Below are 21,603 nucleotides of genomic sequence, written 5' to 3'. Positions count from 1 at the left end.
GAACAAAAAACAATAAAGAATAGATATCCCATTCCAAGGATAGCTGGGTAACTGGATGAATTGCATGGCGCAATCTATTTTTTGAAAATAGATCTTCGTTCCGAGTACCATCAAATCCACATGAGGGAGGAAGACGTGGAAAAGAGGGTCTTTCATTGTCACTATGGACATTATGAGTTCTTGGTCATGCCATTTGCATTAATGAATGCATCTGCTACGCTCCAGTTATGCATGAACTGCATCTCCAACAAACAATTACATAAATACTTACTAGTATTTTTTGATGACATTCTTATTTATAGCAGGACATAAGAAGAGCACCTAAAGAATCTAGATGAAGTCCTATGGATCATGAAGGATTAGTCTTTGTTCGCCAAGCAATCCAAGTGTGAATTCGGTATGACAGAAATATTGTACCTGGGACATAGTAAATATGGCGTTCAAGTTCATCAAGAGAAGATTTAGGCTATCCTTGATTGGCCACCCCCAAAATCACTCACAGAGTTGCGAGGATTTTTTGGACTGTGTAGTTATTACCAGAGGTTTCTAAAGGGGTTCTCTCAACTCAGCGCACCACTAACAGATCTAACAAGAAAGGGATCCTTCCAGTGGAATGAAAAGGCACAACTCACTTTTGATAAGCTAAAGGAAGCAATGAGCACTTGTCCTGTGTTTGCTTTACCCGATTTCACTTGACCAATCATTATGGATTGTGATGCATCCGGAGAAGGCATTGGTGTAGTACTGATGCAAGATAGGCACCCCATAGCCTGCGAGAGCAGGAAGCTTATGCAAACAGAATGCTTATATTCCATCTAAGACAAAGCGATGTTGGCCATCATACATGCACTGACCAAGTTCCGGCAGATCTGGTAGGTGTCAAGTTTTTCGTTCGTATGGATCACAATAGTTTGAGATACTTTTTGTAGCAACGGGACTTGAACAAGAGGCAACAAAAATAGGTAAGCAAGGTTTGGGCATTTGATTTTGACATTGAATATGTGAAAGGAAAGAACAATGTGATGCAGATGCTTTGTCCAAGAAACCCACCATCTGCATACAAACCCAAATTTCAGCAGACAGAAAAGCACATTTGTTGGTAGAATATTCCAAAAACACATTTTCCTGTGAGCTAATGGATGGTAACACCCAGGATGATCAGTACAAAGTGGTGGATGATATCATTTACTACAAGAATCGGATATTTTTAGTACCGAAATCCAAATAGAAGCAGAAAATCTTGAAGGAGGTACACGACTCACCCTTGGCAGGACACCCAGGCTTCCTCAAAACCTACAGACGTCTCAAGGAGAGGTTTTCATGGAAACTTAAAAAAGACATATTGCAGTATGTAAGAGAGTGTATGGTCTGCCAGCAGAACAAATCCGAACATACTCTACCTGTCGGGTTATTGCAACCTCTACTAATTCCAAAACATATGTGGGAAAGTATCTCAATGGATTTCATAACTGGACTTCCCAAGGTGAATGGAAAGGATTGTATCTTCGTAGTGGTTGACAGATTGACAAAGTACGCACATTTATTCACCATCCCCTCAGATTTTCAGGCCACACAAGTTGTCGATCTGTTTTTTAGAGAAGTCTTTCGTCTACACGGGTTACCCCGAAACATTATCAGTGATTGGGATGGGCAATTCATCAGTATCTTCTAGACAAAATTATTTTGTTTGGCAGGGATGGAATTGTCACCAAGTACTAGTTACCACCTCAGACAAATGGACAAACGAATATTGTGAATAAGTGGCTCGAAAGTTACCTTTGAAACTACGTTTCGGTACAACAACGGGCATGGGTCAAATGGATACACCTAGGGGAATATTGTTACAATGCCACGTACCACATGTCCATCGGGATGGCACCATTCAAAGCTCTATATAGGTATGAACCCCTCTCCTGCATCGACACAGTTCTGGGAGGCAGTCGCACACCAAGGGCGAGGGACTAGCTTTAGGAGGGACAAGACATCCTAAGATATCTGAAAGAAAACTTACAACAGGCACAGAATCAAAAAAAGATGTATGCCGACAGACACCGAATAGAGAGGAGTTTTGAAGTAGGGGACTTGGTCTACCTCAGGCTCCATCCATACCGACTAACCTCATTGAAAGAAAAGGGAAAAGAAAAACTAAAGCCACGATTTTATGGCCCTTATCGTGTAGTGCGTTGCATCGGTGAAGTCGCCTACGAGTTGGAACTTCCAAAGGGGAGCCATATTCATAAGGTTTTTCATGTTTCCTTCTTGAAAAAAGCTGTGGAACAGAATGTCGCAGTAACTACAGACCTTCCGCCGCCCAATGAAGAAGGAAAGCTCATATTGGAACCAGCCGAGATTATTGAAGTACGTAAGAAGACCTTGTGGAACCGAACGATGAAGGAATATTTGGTACGATGGAAACACTTGCCGTTGGACGACACAACCTAGGAAGGCGAGCACATTCTACAACATTCGGCATTGCGTTTGTTTGAGGACAAGCAAATTTTGGGATGAGAGGACTGTAATATTCTCGTCATAAAATAGATTATTAATCAAACTATTGTTAATGGGCCAGTTGACTTAATATATCTCGGACCCATTTTGTTTTGTTTCCATAGTTTTTGTCGTCATCGGCTATCTTTGTACACCCTCAGAAAGTTTTCCCCGACGAGTATTTAAGCACGGCTTGGAGGTAGTCTTTAGATATGCAATTTGGATTATTTTCTCTGTACTGCAAATTCCTGCTAGAGTTCTTTGTTGTTCGCCATTTCAGAAGTGAAAGACCTTCCCTATTTGGTTTATCCAATTTCGGTGGGATTTAACCCTCATCCTATTCCGTCACCTGTAACACTTCGCTCAGATCTGGCAAATTGGAGCACCATCATATTGCGAATTAGAGAAGTCATTATGTTTAATTTGATAAAGTTCTCTTATGATGAATGAATAAGATATTTTATAGAATGTTCTGTGTTTCTTTTGCATATTCCGTACATTCGGTTGTCTACAAGCTTTGTACTTCAACTTGTACGGCCTCCACCCTCCTACCGTATGGCCTTGTTAATCTACATTGGTGTCCTACCATATAGACTATTCACCGTACAACCTTCTAGGCCATCACACCGTACTTCATTCTGCCATTCCATCACTGGACGACTCCCTTGAACTATCGTACGGTCTCCTTGTATCACCGTACGATCCCCCTCGCTTGTCCACTGTACAGCACATTTTGTGACCAACATACCATGCGGCCTTCATCCTAACCGTACATCATTGTTTGGCATCCGTACAAATGTTTTACTGCACTCAGGTTTCCGTACGACCTCGGCTCAGTGTTTGCAAATCGATTTGAGAGGAGTTACAGGTACGGATCATTACAATATATTCAAGGGAAGTCTTGTTCTTTGAAAACTAACTGCAAGAGCACTTAAGAAGGCATTATTCTTGCTATTGGGTTTTAAAAAATTTGACCACAAGTAGAAAAGAATCTTCATTTATGCTTGGGAAATACTTGTAATCAGGTTTTTTAAAGTTTGACTGCAAGTAGTGGAAGAACTTAGCTTTTCTTGGCACAATGGACTACAATTGGTGTTTCTAAATTCAACTGCAAGTGGGCAAAAACATGCATACTTGAAGCTCTTACTTTAGGGGAAAATCTTGCATTTCATCTTAGATCATTTTTGGGAAGAACTTGTATTGTATTATAGTTGGAATGCAAGTTGTAATTACAAGGGGAATTTTACCTGTAAAGTGATTGCATGCAATCAAATTGCAGCTCAAGTACTTTAGGACCTGTAGTTTGAATAATTCAGGAATTAGTCAAAGTTGGTAGAGTTTCCCCACTTTTCTCTCCCGCTCTCACCTATATGAAGGAGTAGGGTTCAATTGTAAAATATCGTCTTCAGTTTTATGCAAGTAGGCTATTCAGAAATTGCTTGTGGAATGAAAAACTTTGTATTTCATAATATGAAGTATTTCAAATTGAAAAAAAAAAGAGAGCAAGTTTTCCCCGAGCTTTTTGTTGTGAGGTTGTTAGTAATTTATGTATTCTTATGTTGCATAGGTTATTCAATCTTTGATTCCCTAAATGGTTTAGTTCCATAATCTTTTGGGCATTTGATTTGATCTTTTGGATACTTTGCGATGCCAAAAGGCGAGTTGATATACTTTATAGTGGCTTTAGACACTTAAGGCTGAAAGACTCTATGCTTCAGTTTCAAGAATTTTTCATTGAACTTAGAGTGTTTGTTAAAGAGTGAGACTTACCATTTACTTAATTTGTTAAATCGCCATTCAGGACAAGTATAGAAGACTTTGTGTTTTGAAACTATTCCACACATTAAAAGTAATTTGGTATCTTCATTGTTGTTCTTATGTCAACTTAGAAGCTATGAATATTATCGTAGCAACAAGTACTTTTTGTTTGAGATTTAGTGTTGTTCAGATGTTAATTGAGAAACCATTCTTGAAAAAATAGGAATAGACTATCAAAACCACCCTTTTTCTATATTTACCAATTAAGTTCTTGTTGAAGCCACCTACTATAAGAAGGGAGCCTCCCTATTGTTGAGAGGAGAGAGTAATCTCACTTAATGTTGCCTAAAGTTACAACTTTGTAAGTTGTAATCAAACTGACTTACAAAAAATTTAGCCAACACACGGATACTTCGAGTGAGTGTTGAAGGAAAAGCTTTTGGGCTTATCCGTTGATGAGTTATCTTCAAATTGTATTGCCTTTTGAATGGCTTCTTCTAGGTTTGTTGGGTCCAAGGCACTCATCGTGGTTTTGATTCTTTCAACCCCTCCACAAATAGATAAAAGAGACTTTCTTGAGATATTTATAGTACCATGACAGCCAACTTTAGGAATTTGGTGGCGAACTCTTCCTTTATTCCTTGTAGCTTTAGTTGAGTTAATTGTTTGAATTACTATTGAGGATGCCTTAGATCAAATCTTATCATGATTTTTTGTGTAAATTCATCATAAGTGGTTACACTTTGAAGACCTTGGGTAATAAGGCCATGGTGTCACTACTCATGGGTTGTTCCCATCAAAAAAAGCACAACAAATTTTAATGGCATTTTCCTTTGTCATGGTGCTTAGTGAAAGATGAGTGTCCAACTTTTGGACCTATGAAAGTGTTGTGATTTTCCCTGATACATCAAATCTAGGAAGAGTTATCTTACTCACCCTTTCCTTTAGGTCCTTATTGGCTTGTCCATTTCTTCTCTTGTTCAGGACAATTTTCATTTTGGCACCTTAGTAATCTCTAAAAGAGATATTTCTCCTAAGATTGGGTTTAAGTCTAGAGTATGTTTCTACAATTTCATCAACATTATTAATGGGTGAAATGTTTGCTTCTTCTTCCATATGTTCCTCCCTATGTAGGAGGGAGTTCTTGTTGGCCTAGGGTTGGGTATCCTTGGGAAGGTCTCATTGTTATTATCAGAGTGTTTGAAGTTAGTATCCCTTCCATTATTACTTACACTTTGAATGGTTTGAAGGAGTCAGTTGTCAATTCTTTCATTTCTCTTATTCTATTTCATGAGAGCTTGAGTGGTTTCAGTTGTTTGTTCCATTGAAAGACTCTCACTTCATTGCTCATTTATTTTCTCATGGCGGATGTAAGCTTCCTTCTTGCTTTTTCCAAAGCCCTTTAAGCCTTTTGATTAATATGCATCATCTAACTTCCACAGCATGGCAAAAAATGTGTTGATAACAATTATGATGTCCCTTTCCGAATTTTCCCTTGAATTTGCACTAAAATCACAATGGAAACAAAGCCGAGTTAGAGTTACATCTTCCAAGTAAAATATCTCTTAAAATATTGTGAACCTGGAGTTGAATCCTACCTTTATAACATAAGAAACAGATACACATGTAAAATATATATAAATCCATTATTATGGTTAGTCCATAACACATAATATTCATATTATATTTATAGAATGAGTGCAAATGCACTAGGGTTTGGGAGAAGTATGACAGGTCTATCGAAAGACATCTCACACTAAACCCAAGAATAGAACTTTGGCCCTCTTTACCTCAAATAAAGCACCATGGGTATCCTACCTAGTAGGGTTGTTGCAAGTACTTTCCCTATCCATGCTTCATTTTGTAAGATTGTAATGGAGGTTCCTCGATTGTTATCTAAGCCCAAGAGTAGAGATTTGGCTCACTTGGACCCGGTGGTAGGAAACATCAAAATAACCCAGAGTATTCTACCTAGATGGCAATGCTCATTATTCCCTTCTTTCCTCACACGTCCTTCCTTCTGTAATGATGAAATTTTAAAGCAAACTTTTCACATGTGCATTTAATATCTAATCATTGCACATGTATAAGATAATTGGTAAATAATGTATATGAAGCGTTAACACTACAAAAGTAATTGTCACATTATTAGATATTGGTAATAACAGTTCTAAAATACCTCGGGCTCTATTATGCCTTATCTGGAAAATTGTCTTATTGTTTAATTTTTGGGATCATTGTTGATCTAATGATTATAAGGAGTGTCGAAGTATGAGTCTACTAACTGATAAAGAATGTTGATTGTCTTCTATTATTCAATGCTACTATATGTTTCCAGATTTTTGTACACTTATGATAAAGGGTACTCCCCTTATTATCACAAAAACACAGAATACAATGAGAAATAAATAGGGAATTCCAAAAATCGAACAATTGCAAGGACAAAAACACTTGTTTTTTATTATCTTCAATGAAATGACATTGCAATATGCAAGAAAAAAATTTGCTATAACCACATGGACAATTTCATTACAATAACTTGCAAATCAAAGCCACCATATGCACCCTCAAAACTCCCCTTGTAACCTCTATTTGTCTTCTTTATATTAGGAAGTTCTAAGCACCCTCGAAGATTCTAAAAATTTGTAACCCCCCTTTTGAGGCTGACCAACTTTATATTATTTTCCCCTACATTAGAATATCTTGAGAACTTGTCCCAAATGTGTTTTGGCACTCATTAGAGTTTTTAAAGGGATTTTATCTTTTCTCCTAAAGTAGCACAACTTCTAGAGGTCATATCTTGTGAATCGTATAAGCAATTGGCTATAATAACCACTTTTCATAAACGTCTTGAAGCGTTCTACATCACTTAATTGAGAAACATCATTGACGCAAAGTTTAACCCCCTTTCAAAGCCTCTAAGGCCTTCAAAACTGAGCTCAAAGTTTTTGTACCAACCTATCATATCTAAACTTTTAATGTCTTTAAAACTAAACTTGATCTTGCCACAAAACTTTACCAACTAGCTTGTATATCCAAAATGAACCTCCAGGGAAGCAATTGGAGCAACTGGTGCTCAAATGAACAACTTACTAAAAATAGTAAACTTTCCAAAAAATAGTACCCTTCCCAATGATAGCCCTTATTGAAAAACTAGACAATATTTTTGGGTGATGCAAGATTCTTCTTAAACCCTAGATGTTCCTCAATTAGATGCCCAAGGTAATTTGACAAGTGACCTTGTCTCATCTCAAATGTGCAGAGGAAAACCAAGGTAGTCAACCTCTTCATTTGATAGAGACAACGAATCTTCAATAGGCCTTTCCATTTTACTAGTACTCGTCATATTGCATGTTTCTTGTGCTTCTACCTATATATGAGCAATGTTAGTATGCTAATAGAAACCAAATTTAAATAAAGCTTCTACAAACTAAACAAAATTCATAAACTTCAAGATAGACTAAGATGAGCTCTCAATTGAGAATATGAGCCATTAATGGGCTCTCTCAATAAGAAGCTCTCTTGTTGAGTGGCTTTGTCTAAATAGATAAGATGTATGCTCAAGCTTATGCTTCAAAAAGGGCTTCAAAATGGAGTTGGAATTTGGGTATGAGTGTATGGTTTTGATGTAAAATGGCTTCTTAAAATGGCATTATGACTTTACTTCATGGATTGTGTTGTTTTGCAAAGGGGAAGGATCCAATTTATAAGCAAGAGGCTTGAGGGATTGAGGGCTAAGATGCAAGGATGGGAAAAAGCTCATGGAGGGCTTAGATTGCATGAGAGGAGAGCACATGGATTGTGCTTTCTTACAGCCAATCAGGGAGTGACACGTCACAGGGTGAGAGGTTGGAGGAAAGGGGAAGGATGAGTCAACAAAGGAGGCTCAAGGGATAAAATCTTCATAAAGAGCCTCATAGTGGCTTGTACGAGCAATGAAAGGGCTTGGAAGAGACATTTATGGCCTAGTGGGCTTCATAAAGTTTTATGGTTGGGATATTTTGAGGGAAAATGAGAGGAATTTCGACTTGGGCTTCATTAGGAAGGTTTTAAGCTTGCTTAGGCTTTTGCAAATGATTAGAGGATGGATTAGGATGGTTTAGGATTATCTTAGGGATAGGCAAGTGGACGGCATTTAATGAGGGTGGGTGAAGGAGGAGATATTTGTTAACTTTGGCTTGGGTTAGTAAGTCTTAACCCATTTTTAGGGAATGTGACAAGTTTAGGAGGTGATTAAGATTAGGTTTAAAGACATCTTCTAAAAGAGTCTAGACTTTGGATGAGAATAAAGACTTTCTAGAATAGTCTAGAACTTCCTAGGATGAGGATGAAGACTTTCTAGAAGAGTCTAGAACTTCTTAGGATGAGGATAAATTAGATTTTTAAGAAATAAATAAAGTTTTATTTATTTCAAGGGTTTGGGTTGAGGAGATATTTATTAAAACTTTTTTAATAAACATGAGGATTAATATTTAATCTTAATTAAATATTTTGAGTTGGGATTAGGGGTAGGAAATGATGGGATTAGCCTTTAATCAAAATTAAAAAAGGATTAGAAGATTTTGGAAGAGGTTAGTGGTCTTAAGGAAATTGGCCAAGTTTTGAACAAAAAATAAAAAATTTATTTATTTTGAATTTTTTGGTCAATTTATTAATTAAATAATTAATAAATAAAGAAAGAATGTTTAAATAAGATTTAAACATTTTTGGGAGGGATTCCTTAATTAAATATTTTTAATTACGATAAAGGGATTTAATGGCATAAAAATTAATTAATTAATTAATAAATGATGATGTCATCAGGAATTTTTTCAGAAAATAAAAATACTTTATTTTCTAAAGGATTTAGGTGTCTACACTACCCACACAACTATCAAAGATATCATTTATCTCTTCTATAGCTGAAGTAGGTTCTGGAATATTCCACTGTGCTTCTGCTATTTGACCTTCAATACTTCATTCTCAATACTCCATCAAATTTGAAATCTTAGACACTCTAGAAATAGTGAGTTCATTGGGCAATTGTACTTCATAAGAATATCCTGAATTATGCTTCTTTAGAATTTTGCATGGTCCAAACTTCTTCACCTTCAACCTAATGTATGTTCCCACTGGAAATCTCTCATTTCTCAACTAAACCATGACTTCATCTCCAACTTGAAATTCCTTATATCTCGTTTTCTGATCTGCTTTAGCCTTGCACGGAATATTCATTTTATCAATATGCTTTCTCACCTCTTCATGTAAATTCTTCAAATGCCCTACAAAGTCTTTAACTTCAGCACTATTAATCTCTCTATTGTCTAGCTTCCCTAATTATAAAGCATTTCTACGACTACTTCCATATACAATCTAGAATTGTGATTTACTAGTACTCTTATTAACAAACATTATTGTATGTAAATTTTGCCTATACTAAAATAAAGTCGCACCCTTTGGGTTTATCTCCAACTAAGCATCTCAATGGGTTCCCCAAACTCCTATTCACCACTTTTGTTTTCCCATTTATTATAGATGATGTGTACTAATTCCCTCTTTCTAACATAAATTTATTAACCATTTCCTCTAAAAAAAGGTTATCAATACTACCATTATCAATGATGACAATACATAGTTTACCATTACACTTACATCTTGTGCAAAACAATTCTTCTTTTTCTCAAGTTGCTTCTCATCATTTAGAAAGGCTCTTCTAGTAACAAGGACCTCTCCACTTTTAGCATCTTCAAAATGTGACAACTCAACATCTTCATCTACATGTACCTGTTCCTCTATTCAACTCCTCTTGTAGTGCTTGTACTTGTCTCTGGAGGGCTCTAAAACCCTCTTCTATCACACTAGTGATTCTTCTACCATGGTTCCTTCATAGAGCCATTTTTAAACACTTATCTCTCAACAGTCCTAGTGTAAACTTACTCATGTTTGGTGATTTATCTACATACTCAGGAACTTCTACTCTAATACCACTTGATGAAAGGTACTCCCCTTACTAACACAAACACACACAACACAATTGGGAAATAAAAAAGAAATTGCATGAATTGAACAATTGCAAGGACAAAAACGCTTGCTTTCTACAATCTTCAATGAAACGAAATTACAATATTCAAGAAAATAACATGCTGTAGCCACATGGGCATTTTCATTACAATAATCTACAAGTCAGAGCCACCATATACACCTTAAGAACTCCCCTCATAACCCCTATTTGTCTTCTTTATATTGGGAAACTTTAACTGTCATAAAAGGTTTTGTAAATTTGTAACCCCCTTATTTCAGGTCGACCCAACTTTATATTATTTTCCTCTACTTTTGGATATGCTCAGAGTATACCCCGAATGGGTTTTGGCACTCATTAGAATTAAAGAAGGGATTTTACTTTTTCTCAATTAGCGCAACTTCTATAGGCCATATTTTGTGACTTGTGCACCTGATTGGCTATTTTAACCACTTTTTGGAAACCTCTCGAAGTACTCTATAGCCTCGAATACTAAAGAAAAAATCAAGTAAAAGTTCAACCCCCTTTCAAAGCCTCTAAGGCCTTCAAAACTAAGCTCCAAGGTTTTGTACCACCCTATCAAAAATAAAAATTCAATATCTTTGAAACCAAACTTGATCTTTGCCATAAACCTCCAAAGAAGCAATTGGAACGATTCATGCTCAAATGAACAACTTACTAAAATTAGTAAACTTGCCAAAAAATAGTAATCCTACCAAAAGGTAGCCCTAATTGAAAATTTTGTTTAACGCATGGAGTACACGGATAATGCACATAGACAATGAACCAAAACAGCAACAGCAGTACTCCCTTTATTATTCGCACATGCCAAAAGATTACATAATGCTTATGATAAGATAAAATGATTTACAATGAACCCAGATGGGGTATAAATACTTTCCACCGAACCTTCCCGAAGGGGTCCGTCGGCTACATAACAATACTAATCTACCCGTCGGCTACAAAATCTTTACCGACAACACCCTGTCGGCTACAGTTTTTATCGACAACATCATCCCCCCAAAACAAAAAGTCATCTCCGGACGACAATTACAAAATATCTGAGACAAATTAACAACCAAAATACATTAATTGACTAACTACAACAAGATAAATCTGCTTCTATCACATCACTTTCACATTCGTCGCGTGCCTGCACCAAGCTGGTCTCCAACCCACGATGCATTTCTAGCCTCTGTTAACGCAATACCGTCTCCTTAATCAAGTGACCTTGATGGCCACCCGTGCCGCTTTCTCTGCTTTCAACTTCTGGGTACCCTGAGCCAAGAGTCGCCAAACTGCCTTCAACTAGATGATCAACTCCGCCCGAGCTTTCTATGCATCCACCAAGACAGCCTCACATCCAACACCCACTCCAAGTGCCTTTGGTACACAGACACTCCATGCCTACAACAGCTCCAGGTCTCATCAACTGGTCACATTTTCTACGACTGATAACCGCAACGACTAGGGGTCTAGGGGGCAACGCCCCCAATGGGGTCGAGGGGCAACACCCCCACGGAGTCAAACCCACACAAAACTGCATGGAACACACTATTTCTGTGATTTACTTCCAATTTCACACTCTTTCTGTCAACCACTGATGTTTTCCCTTCCCTTTGGCATTATGCATTACTCATTTCGAACAATTTGAATCTGTCAACGTTTTTTTTTTTTTTTTTAATTAGAAAACCTCTTGTCACACTTCTTGGTCTCTCTTTGTTAAAAGTGCCGCAATCACCTGTTGCTTTAAAGTGTAACCCTGCAGGAGTAAGAGAGGCCGCCAGAACAAAGACAAGCCGCGGCTAAAAGACATAACACCTGCGGAAAGAAGGGTTAAGCTGCGAAGAATAGAATGCTAGCGCTCGACGAGAATGTCCTCCAAAGCCAGCAGGAAGGAAAGGGAATAGTCGACCTGTAGAAGATAAAACAACCAGCGAGAATGAAATCTTAAGTGGTCCGCGAGCTGAGCCTTATGGCGCTGAGAATCTTCAAAGCAACCCGCGGGAAAAGTGGAGTCTGCGGAAGAGCATACGTCATGGGGAAGGAGGATGTATGCAAAAGAACTAAAGAAAGCTGCGGGAAATGATGACCTCCACAAAAATACAGAATCCCCCGCAGGAACCATAGGTAGCCACAGAAAATAAGACCCCCGCGGGGTGTCCGCGGAACAGCTATCTGCGGATCACCCTGCGGGAACACCTTCATCCTCTCTTTTTTCTTTTTTTCTTTTTCTTTTTTTTTCTTTCTTTTTTTTTTGTTTAAATAAAAAAAATACAACACCTCAATTTTGCCTCCAGACCTCACCATTCTGCAACGACAAGGGAGTCGTTCAAACTTGGCCATTCTGGGATGACAACGGAATCTTCCTGGCATGGTATATCTTCAGCTTCGACCCGTTGACTACCTGAGGAACTTCTTGCCCATCCAAGGTCCACAATTGTATTGCTCCATTGTCGCCGACCTCCCGGATCTGGTATGGTCCTACCCATCTAACCTTAAACTTTCCTAATTTGATTTCATGTTGTCTGTCGTACTTCAACACTAACTCCCCTAGCTGAAACCTATTCAGTTCCAGGTGCTTATCATGCCACGCTTTGCATCTATTCTATGTCACCTCCGTGACCCATTGTGCTTGCAGTCGTCGCTCATCTAGATTATTTCCTTGCTGTCGGCACTCTTCAACTAATTTTATGGTGCGATGCATTCTTTTCTTTTTGTGCGGTCCGTTCACCATGTACCGGATGGTGGGATCTTTCTTTTTTCTGGGTTCGGACTGTGTGTTCTTCCCCTCGACTTCAGCCGTAATTGCCTTTCCTTCTTCCGCTTCTCTGTACTCTTTCGGACATTCATTTTTCTCTGTTTTCTCACCTTCGTCAACCCTTAACATATTACAGCTCAAAAACAGTTCATAGTCCTCTATCTGCTAGTGGAAAAGGCCATTCACCAAGTCTAGGTCATCGTCATTCGATCCTCCTTCTAGTCTCAATACTCCTTCGTCCGGTTCCATTCTCCTATTTCCTTCGTCGTCACTTTTTCCTTCACCTTCTGAGTCTGCCAATGCTGCCTCCGAACCTACCATTTGTGTGTGCAGGTCAATTATGAATATTTTGCCTCCGTGCTCCATTGATAGGGTATTTCGTTTCCAATCATGTTTTACTTTTGCTTGCACCAACCAATTTCGTCCCAAAATAGCATCATATCCTTTTCTTTTCAATGGAATGACCACAACGTCCAATAAAAATGGTTGCATTCCAATAGTTACCTGTTGCTCCCTCAAGGTTCCCAACGGTTTGATCCCGTGCTCGTCTGCCGTGAGCAACTGGAATGTAGGTGGCCACAACGTTGGCTTTCCCAATTTCTTTCAGGTATCCTCCGGTAACACATTCACGCCAGACCCTTCATCGACAATTGTGTCTGTCAGAACATTTCCCAAAATCCCCATCTCGACGACCACCGGATGCCTTTCCATTGTGAGTGCCAGAAGCATTGGGTCTGTTGTCATTGTTCCACTACTGTCCCTTCTTGTTTCCTCTGTTGCTTTCGGAGATGGTGTATAATTCAGAATGGTTGTCCGTAACTGGGGCATTGTGAGAAGGTCACTTAATTTGATCGGGACTTCCATTTGCATCACCTACTTTATTATGTTTTGCTCGGCATAGTTCCTTGTTGAGGTGTCGGTAGTGTCCTTCAACTGAGATGTCTTCGCCTACGATGCCTTTTCAATTTCCGCTCACGCTTCCCCCAATTTCCTATTTTCTTCCGCTGGGTCTGGGTACACCTTTGCTTGCCTCCATGTAATTGCCAGAACCTCCTCTTCTTCCGTCCCAACAGTGATCAAATTTACTCCGAATTTTGGGCACTTGGCATCTTCATGGTCGTCGGGTCCGCACCATTTGCATAATAATTTCGATGTGTTTTCCGTTGTACAATCCCAGGCAAAGTGACCCCATAAATTACATGCTCGGCATTAAACGATCAGTCGTCCATTCGCATCATACTGGATTTGACTTCGGCTGCCATTGTTATTGTTATTGTTCGCATTGTTATTGTTGTTTTGCCCTCTGCTATTGTTTCTGTACCCACCCGAAGTGGCAACATCAATGTTTGCATTTATGTTCCCCTATGTCAGAAGCACTTGTTGATGTCCTTTGGTTTTCATATTGAAGGGGCATTCTTTTGTGGAATGTCCCATGATCTGACAGATGTCACAAAATTGGTTCTTTGGACACGACCCTTTAGTATAACCTTTCATCTTACATTTCGTACATCACAGCTTGCTTCTGTTTGTCTCCTTCTGCATGTTTTTAAATTCCTTCATCATACGGATCATGTCTTTCTGTAGGGCGCAGACCTTCTTGCTACTGGTTTCATCATCACTGCTATCCTCTCCCGAAGATGTGTCGTCATCTGAGTCGGATGAACTATTCTTCTTTTTCTTTTTTGTCTTATGCTCGCGTTCCAAGTTCATTGCTCTATTGTATGCTTCTATGTATGATGACAGCGGCACAATTTTCATCTTCTTCCGCAACTTTGGGCATAGGCCTTCTACGAACCATCGTTTCTGCAATCTATCTGCCGGCTTATTTTCCATTTTATTTATCAAATCCTTTAATTTCCTCGCATAGACGCAAACAGTTTCATTCTTCCCTTGCTTAGTATTGAATATCTCTGCTACAATCTCATTATCATCGCGCAACAGTTGAAATTCGGCAAAAAACTCCTTTTTAATGTTATCCCAATGTTTAACTTTTGCGGATCTGTATCAGCAAACCAATCAATTGCGACACCCCATAGGTTTGCCAGAAATTGTCTCACCCATTCGTTTGCATCTATGATGCCATTTGCTCGCCAAATCGTTTCGCATGTCTTACAGTGTCGGATGGGATCGGAGGTACCATCGCCATCAAACTTCAGCAGCTTTTCTTTGGGTCCAGCCATCACTACTGGATTTTGTAAACGGGCGTTGTTCGGTCCTGCAACACTGGCGCTATTCACTCCCACACCATGGCTTTGCACTCCCACATTGGCATTGTGCATTCCCACACCGATGATCTGCACTCCTGCACTGCCGATCTGCACTCCCACACCGGCGGTCTGCACTCCCACACCGGCGATCTGCTCTCCCACACCGGCGATCTACTCTCCCACACCAACAGTCTCAACAACTGTGAACTTTGGTGAAGAAGGATCTTCTAAAGTTGTCCTCTGCAGAAGTGTATCCCGGACGAAGAGTTCACTCCACGCTCGTGCTCCCTCGGCACTTCAAGTCATGCGAGTCGATTCCCTTCCATCTGGATTCTTTGCCCTCAGCGAATACAAGTTCAAAAACTCTTCTCTTGCTGCTTCCACCAATTCCACCCGCTGGCGAGTCTCCTCCAACAATTCCTCGGCACTCCTATTTCTGTCCGCAATCTTCTGAAATCTCCTTCGGCTCGGCCTATTGTGCCAGAATTAAATTTCCCCAAGCTGTGCGAATTTCATCTTTGTCCTTCAGCTTGTTTTATTTTTATTCAGCTGATTTGGCATTAGTCTTCAATCCAGCCTTTGTTCCAAGTCCATCGGGCAACGGCACCAAATGTTTACTGCATAGAGGAAACGGATTAATGCACATAGACAATGAACAAGAACAGCAACAGCAGTACTCCCTTTATTATTCGCACATGCCAAAAGATTACATAATGCTTATGATAAGATAAGATGATTTACAATGAACCCAGACAGGGTATAAATACTTTCCGCCGAACCTTCCTGAAGGGGTCCATCAGCTACATAACAATACTAATCTACCCGTCGGCTACAAAATCTTTACCGACGACAACACCCTATCACTTACAGTTTCTCAGGACAACAAAATTGGACAATATTTTTGGGTGATACAAGATTTCTCTTACACCCTGGATGCTCCTATATCAGTCTAGCTGTTATTTATATCTTCCTTTCTTCCTTATATTTTTGCTGGATTTCTGAACATGTTTGAAGAATCTGATTAAACTATTGCGATGGATGGCTAGGTGTATCAGACTACTGAATATTCTATTGCTTGGTTGTTATCTTTTGCTCTTGTACCTTACTCTCCTTACACATCTCTTAACCAATGATATTGCTAAGCATATCCTACTCTCTTCTGTTGTGGTCATTCCCTTTTATTCTCCTCTTCCTTCAATACACATATACCTACCTTGTGGAGAAATAGTTGTGTCCTTAGTTACCGGATTCACATACCATGCCCCTATATCCTGGTGCAGATGCATTTGGGTGCAGGTGTACAACGGGATGCATCTGATTACCCTGTAGATGCACATCCATAGGCTGTGGATGAGCACCTAGACAACATCCGGGCACATCCAAGATCAACTCTTGAAAGAGACCAACCTCTTTTGCTTGGTTTATGCAATGTCCCAAACTAACAAGTTCAGAAATGTGGTAATAGTCATAAATATATTCTAGAAGACATCAATACTCAATAAGTGGGCCATATAGAAAAGAAAAATGATATGCATCATGACAATCAATCATTTTAGATGTCGTATAATATTAGGCAACATTATTAGACTGTGTCAATTAATCATAGTTTTCATAGGGTATTTGAAGATAGTAATCCTCATTTAGGCCTACATGCTTCACCTATGTACCTAACCACTTCAATTTCTATGGCTGATTCATACACCCGAGATCAGGTCATTAAGCATCCTGTAAAATAACATTTTTTAGTGTGAATAATACATTTGGGTTTATATTAATCATAAGTTCAATGGCTTATGTCAGTTGTTCAATGTTGCACTTGTTTAGTAAATGGATTGCACTTGTCCATAAGAGTATAACTTGAAGGACCTGAGCTCTTGGAAGATGGTAGTTTGTGTATAAAGAAGCGATAAATTGTAGAATTGTCTCTCCTCAATGCAAAATCAAGACAGAAAAGAAAGATGAGATCATGAGCAGGTGACTAATTTCATGTACATGTAGTTTATGTTTTGTACTATGAATTATCTCCACTTTTCCAAAGATTTTGATAAAGCCAGACCCTGCGTATAAATGTTATTGTATTGATAAGATATTGTGATATGTGTCACTGTCATCTCCTATTTTCCTATTTTTTATTAATTTTCTATATTTCTTTAATTATTTTGTATATTGTATATATGTGTGTGTGCACTTACCCCAATGCATCCAAACTCCCCTAAACAAAATCACATATCCACGTATCCACTTCTCATACCCGCATCCATACCCATATTTGAACTAGTAGCTTAGGCCGTATCCTTTCCAGGGACAAATCCTTTGTTGATGCATCCCTTTGATTGCATTTCTTGCTTAAATTGCATTTCTCTTAATATTAATTAAATTGTGTTAAAAAACATATCACTGCTTCATTAATAATAATTGCTCTAGTAATTGTCACTGCTTCAGTTTAAGTAATGATTGCTGCTTCTAACTGTAATTTGGTAATCTGTGTTCCTTTTACCTCTTAACGAAAGTGATTAATATTCATTTATGCATGCATTTGGATTCAGTGATCAATAGAGAGGTTGGCCAGGAGATGAGATAGTTTTCTTAATAGTTGGCCATCTTATACTTGTCTTTCATACATTCTAATAAGCAAAGAGAGGTTGGCCAGCGTCTCGGTTGGACTCACTCTACATAGGTAATGGCGGGGGTTATGACAAAGGGTAAGACAAAAGGGATTGTGCTTGTTGGACAACAAGAGTTAAAGTAAAAGAAGGATACAGATCATACACTACCTATCATTGTTTGATTTTCAGAAAAGCATCGAGATGAATATGCATTTGAGGGGAGCATTTTGACAAGTTCAAATTCAAAAGTTTTGGGTCGCAATTATGATGGTGTTGAGGATATCTCAACAAACTCTTTTTTAGCAATGAGAAAGTAAGCATATTAGAGGGCTACCCTTAAACATCACATGCTAAGTGAAAAAATTAAGCTTGGAAAAAGTAAGTCAACTTTGACTATTTAACACTTCAGCCTAGAAATCAAACCTTGGTGTGTGATGTTTAAGCCATCCAATATTAGACCCACAAACTAAAGAAAAAATTCCAATGGTTTCTATGGTTGATTTCAAGTATGAGAGAATCATTAGATTAATAATGAACGATAAGCAATTTGAAAATGATGATACTAACTGGGTTTAAAAACAAACCATTCAGAAGATAATGAATTGAGAATTAGCCCAGTATGAATGGTATAAACAGGAAACTAATTTCCAGTCTGATAATAGGAATAATTTTCAAATTTTCCAATGGGTAATCAAAGAAGAATCCAGGTGAGTAATGTACAACCCAATTCCAAAAAAATTGTAAGAACATAAACGAAAAGAATATATACGCTGTGGCCAGCAGCCTTACCTCCTCAATATCAGACTTCTTCATTCTGGCAATAGCCGAAAAGGAGCTTCTTTCTCCTGCCATGAGGAACCCCTGCTAAAAGTAAAGACTATTTTAATGCCTAGAATTTGACAATTGACTATTTTATTATTTTCTCCGATTAATAATTATATTCACGGTTTGAGAACGTCTTGAAAATGAAGATTATTACCGGCTACCCAGTTTTTATGAATCAAAGTTGTCTTTCATAATTCACCAATTTTCTATTTTTAAAGTTTACAACGTAAAAAATAAAGATTATTTTTTGAAATCCTTAATTTTAAAATTCAGAGTTCAAAAAATCAGCCCATATTTTAAAAATTCTAAGAATGCAGGTTCCCTTAATAGTACCTCTCATTTCTAAAATTCCATATCAGACTAAAATTCTATTCTCTGTTCTAAATTTTTTAAAAATAAATGCTTCCTTAAATTTACCCCTAACCAAAAAGCTGCACCTCCAAAGAGCACTCTTCGACCAATCCCGGTACCTGTAGATCGGCAAATAGAAAAAAGTTCTCTTGTTCGAGAATTCAGAGGCAGAAAACCATTTTTTGCCGACGGCTGACTCTGAAAGCCAGAACAAATAATCTGGCTACAAAAATTTATGGGTGGGCGTATTTTCCTGCTGTGTGGGTGTGCCTTTGAAAGCGAGGTGATGGATTCTATTCTAAGTGGATATCCTTTGGAAGGCACTGTTATATCGTTTGAAGTAACTGAAATTCTCCGTAATAAGTTGGCAGAATTGAATGTGTGCAAAGGATAAATGCTCGAGGACACTGAGATTGCCATCGTCGAGCAGCTGTGCTGTTTTAGCTGGACTTCTGAGCTCACTTATTATTATTTAATTCTATTAGCCATACGTGGCATTTAAACCTCTGAAAGGCGGGTTTTGTATTGATTTAGTTGTTATCAATAACTAGTATTTAGTTAGTGAAGGGAAATAAATGGACTTTCGTTAAAAGAAAAGACTACGAAGATAAGACAACAAATGATTTCCCCATTTTTCCAAAAACATAACACATTTTGATACTTATAACACGTTAGTTCGAGGAATTCTATTTGCAGGAATTGTAAAGTTGGGCAGCGACATTTTAGCATCTTATATATGTCAGATCTTCAATGAAGTCAGCAAGGAGGGTTTCTCTAAAAGCTACTAGCATGGTGATCCCTTTCCATAAAAGCAAAGATATAAATAATCTATCAAATTATCGTACCATAATGATCAATCCTCTCTTGGGAAGCTATTTGGCAGCATGGTGGAACCCAAAATCAGCAAATGGGCAGAATCAGAGCATAAAAGAGCTAAGGGGCAGACATGTTTCAGACCTAAATATTCCACTATCGACCATGGCGCAACACTAAGATTCTTAATTGAAAATATATGGAACACACAAGGGGCAGAGGCTTTTTGTTGCTTCATTGACTTTTAAAAGGCCTTTGACACAATACCACAAGACAAGCTTTGGTTGAGAATGGAAGAGCTACAAATCCCAATTGAACTTAGAGTTGCAACACATAGATTGTATGAGCAGGTAATGGCTAAAATCAGAACCACAGAGGGGATGACAAAGAGCTTTGGCAGTGATATAGAAGTTAAACATGGCTGCCCCCTCTACCCTACCTTGTTTGGGTTATATATCGAGAAGCTAGAAGAATGTCTAGATAAGAACAATAACGATGGGGTTCAACTAGCCAACTATGTGATAAAACTTCTCCTAGATGTTGTTGATCTCATTATGATTGTGAAAACGATGGATGGGCTAAGGGAACACTTGAAGACTCTAGACATCTTTTGCCATTTGGTCAGGATGCAGGAGAACACTACCAAAACTAAAGTGATGATTTTCTCTCTGAAGCAAACAAAGATACAACAAAACGCTTTCCTTTTTTAGAACAACCCTTTAGAAATAGTGGAGGAATACAAATATCTTGGCATTAACTTCCACAACAAGCTCAATTAGGAAACTTGTAGAAAAAAAAGAATTCAAGGAGGGTGGAAAGCATTATACTCACTTTAGAATATATACAGGAATGAAGAGCTATGGGGCTAGAAAACCAAAAAGATGCTCTTTGGGTTATTGGTCATTCCAGTGACTCTTTATGGGTGTAGGGTCTGGGGTAGCAACTTGTCAGGTCAAAAATGGAGGCAGGTGGAAAGAATCCAAAAACATTTAATTACCAACAGTCTCAAAATTAAATCCACAATCCCCTATGAGATCCTAATGGCAAAAATGGTTATGCTTCTTGTACATGCTTCAGCTATGGTGTGGTTAGTATGTTACTTAAAGAAAACTCAAAGTATGGAAGTGCATCGCTGGCCCAAATTGATCATAGAGGAAAAATTGGATAGAAGAAAAAACATGTGGATGAAACAAAATATCAAGTGGATGGAAAAATAGAATATTAATATACATGACTGCCCAAATAACGTTGAGGGAATAAAAAAGTTTACAAAAGAAAAATTGAGAAGCCTTATATGGACAAATCAAAATGGGTGAAAAAGAAATATTATATTAAAGAATTCAACCCAATGAGGGATCTTGAAGAGGTGGTGTATATAGGAGCAAATATCAGCTGGAAAGCCAAAATGATCATTGCACAACTTAGAACAAGCTCACATCATTTGAGGTCTAAAACTGGGAGATGGATAATTCCAAAAGAGGAGTGGGAAGAGAGGGTCTACCTATTTTGTAGCACAGGAATGGTGGAGACAAAATGACAATTGATCTTAGACTACCCTACCTACAACGATATCCACTCTAGCTATTGGGATATTTTAGAAATGGGCAACCTAGTTACTCTTTTTGAGGAACTGCAAACTTAGTGGTCAACATCCACTATCAAAGAATAGATCTCAGGAAACAACTTCAAAAGAGCTAGGGTTCTGGGCATTTGGTTGTTTTTAGGCAGTCCCATAGGCTGCTTGCGGCTCATGGACATTATTAAAATATCCCATTCATTCATTCAATGTATAATAAA

The 21,603-nt window shown here is 38.3% G+C and overlaps 1 protein-coding gene across 4 annotated transcripts in view; it reads right to left on the bottom strand.

The window, feature by feature from the left end:
* Positions 1-19,505, bottom strand: part of LOC149541077 (S-adenosyl-L-methionine-dependent methyltransferases superfamily protein) — a 363,739-nt gene extending 344,234 nt beyond the window's left edge. For 2 of the 4 annotated variants that reach the window (XR_016356470.1, XM_089802069.1), the window contains exons 1-2: positions 19,060-19,505; positions 18,607-18,678 (exon numbers count right to left, since the gene is read on the bottom strand). Coding sequence is in view for 3 of the 4 variants with exons in the window: in XM_089802069.1 (XP_089658195.1) it covers positions 18,607-18,678; positions 19,060-19,413 (426 nt within the window). In the remaining variant the exon portion in view is untranslated. The remainder of the gene's footprint in view (positions 1-18,606; positions 18,679-19,059) is intronic. The other 2 variants (XM_089802068.1, XM_089802070.1) reach the window with 2 other exon arrangements.
* Positions 19,506-21,603: the final 2,098 nt, after the last annotated feature.

This window comes from Cupressus sempervirens, chromosome 9 (assembly GCF_028749045.1).
Source record: "Cupressus sempervirens isolate cs-2001-9-10 chromosome 9, ASM2874904v1, whole genome shotgun sequence".
Lineage (NCBI taxonomy): Eukaryota > Viridiplantae > Streptophyta > Pinopsida > Cupressales > Cupressaceae > Cupressus > Cupressus sempervirens.
The sequence above is the reverse complement of the archived record's forward strand: the minus strand, read 5'-3'. Positions and strand labels throughout refer to the sequence as shown.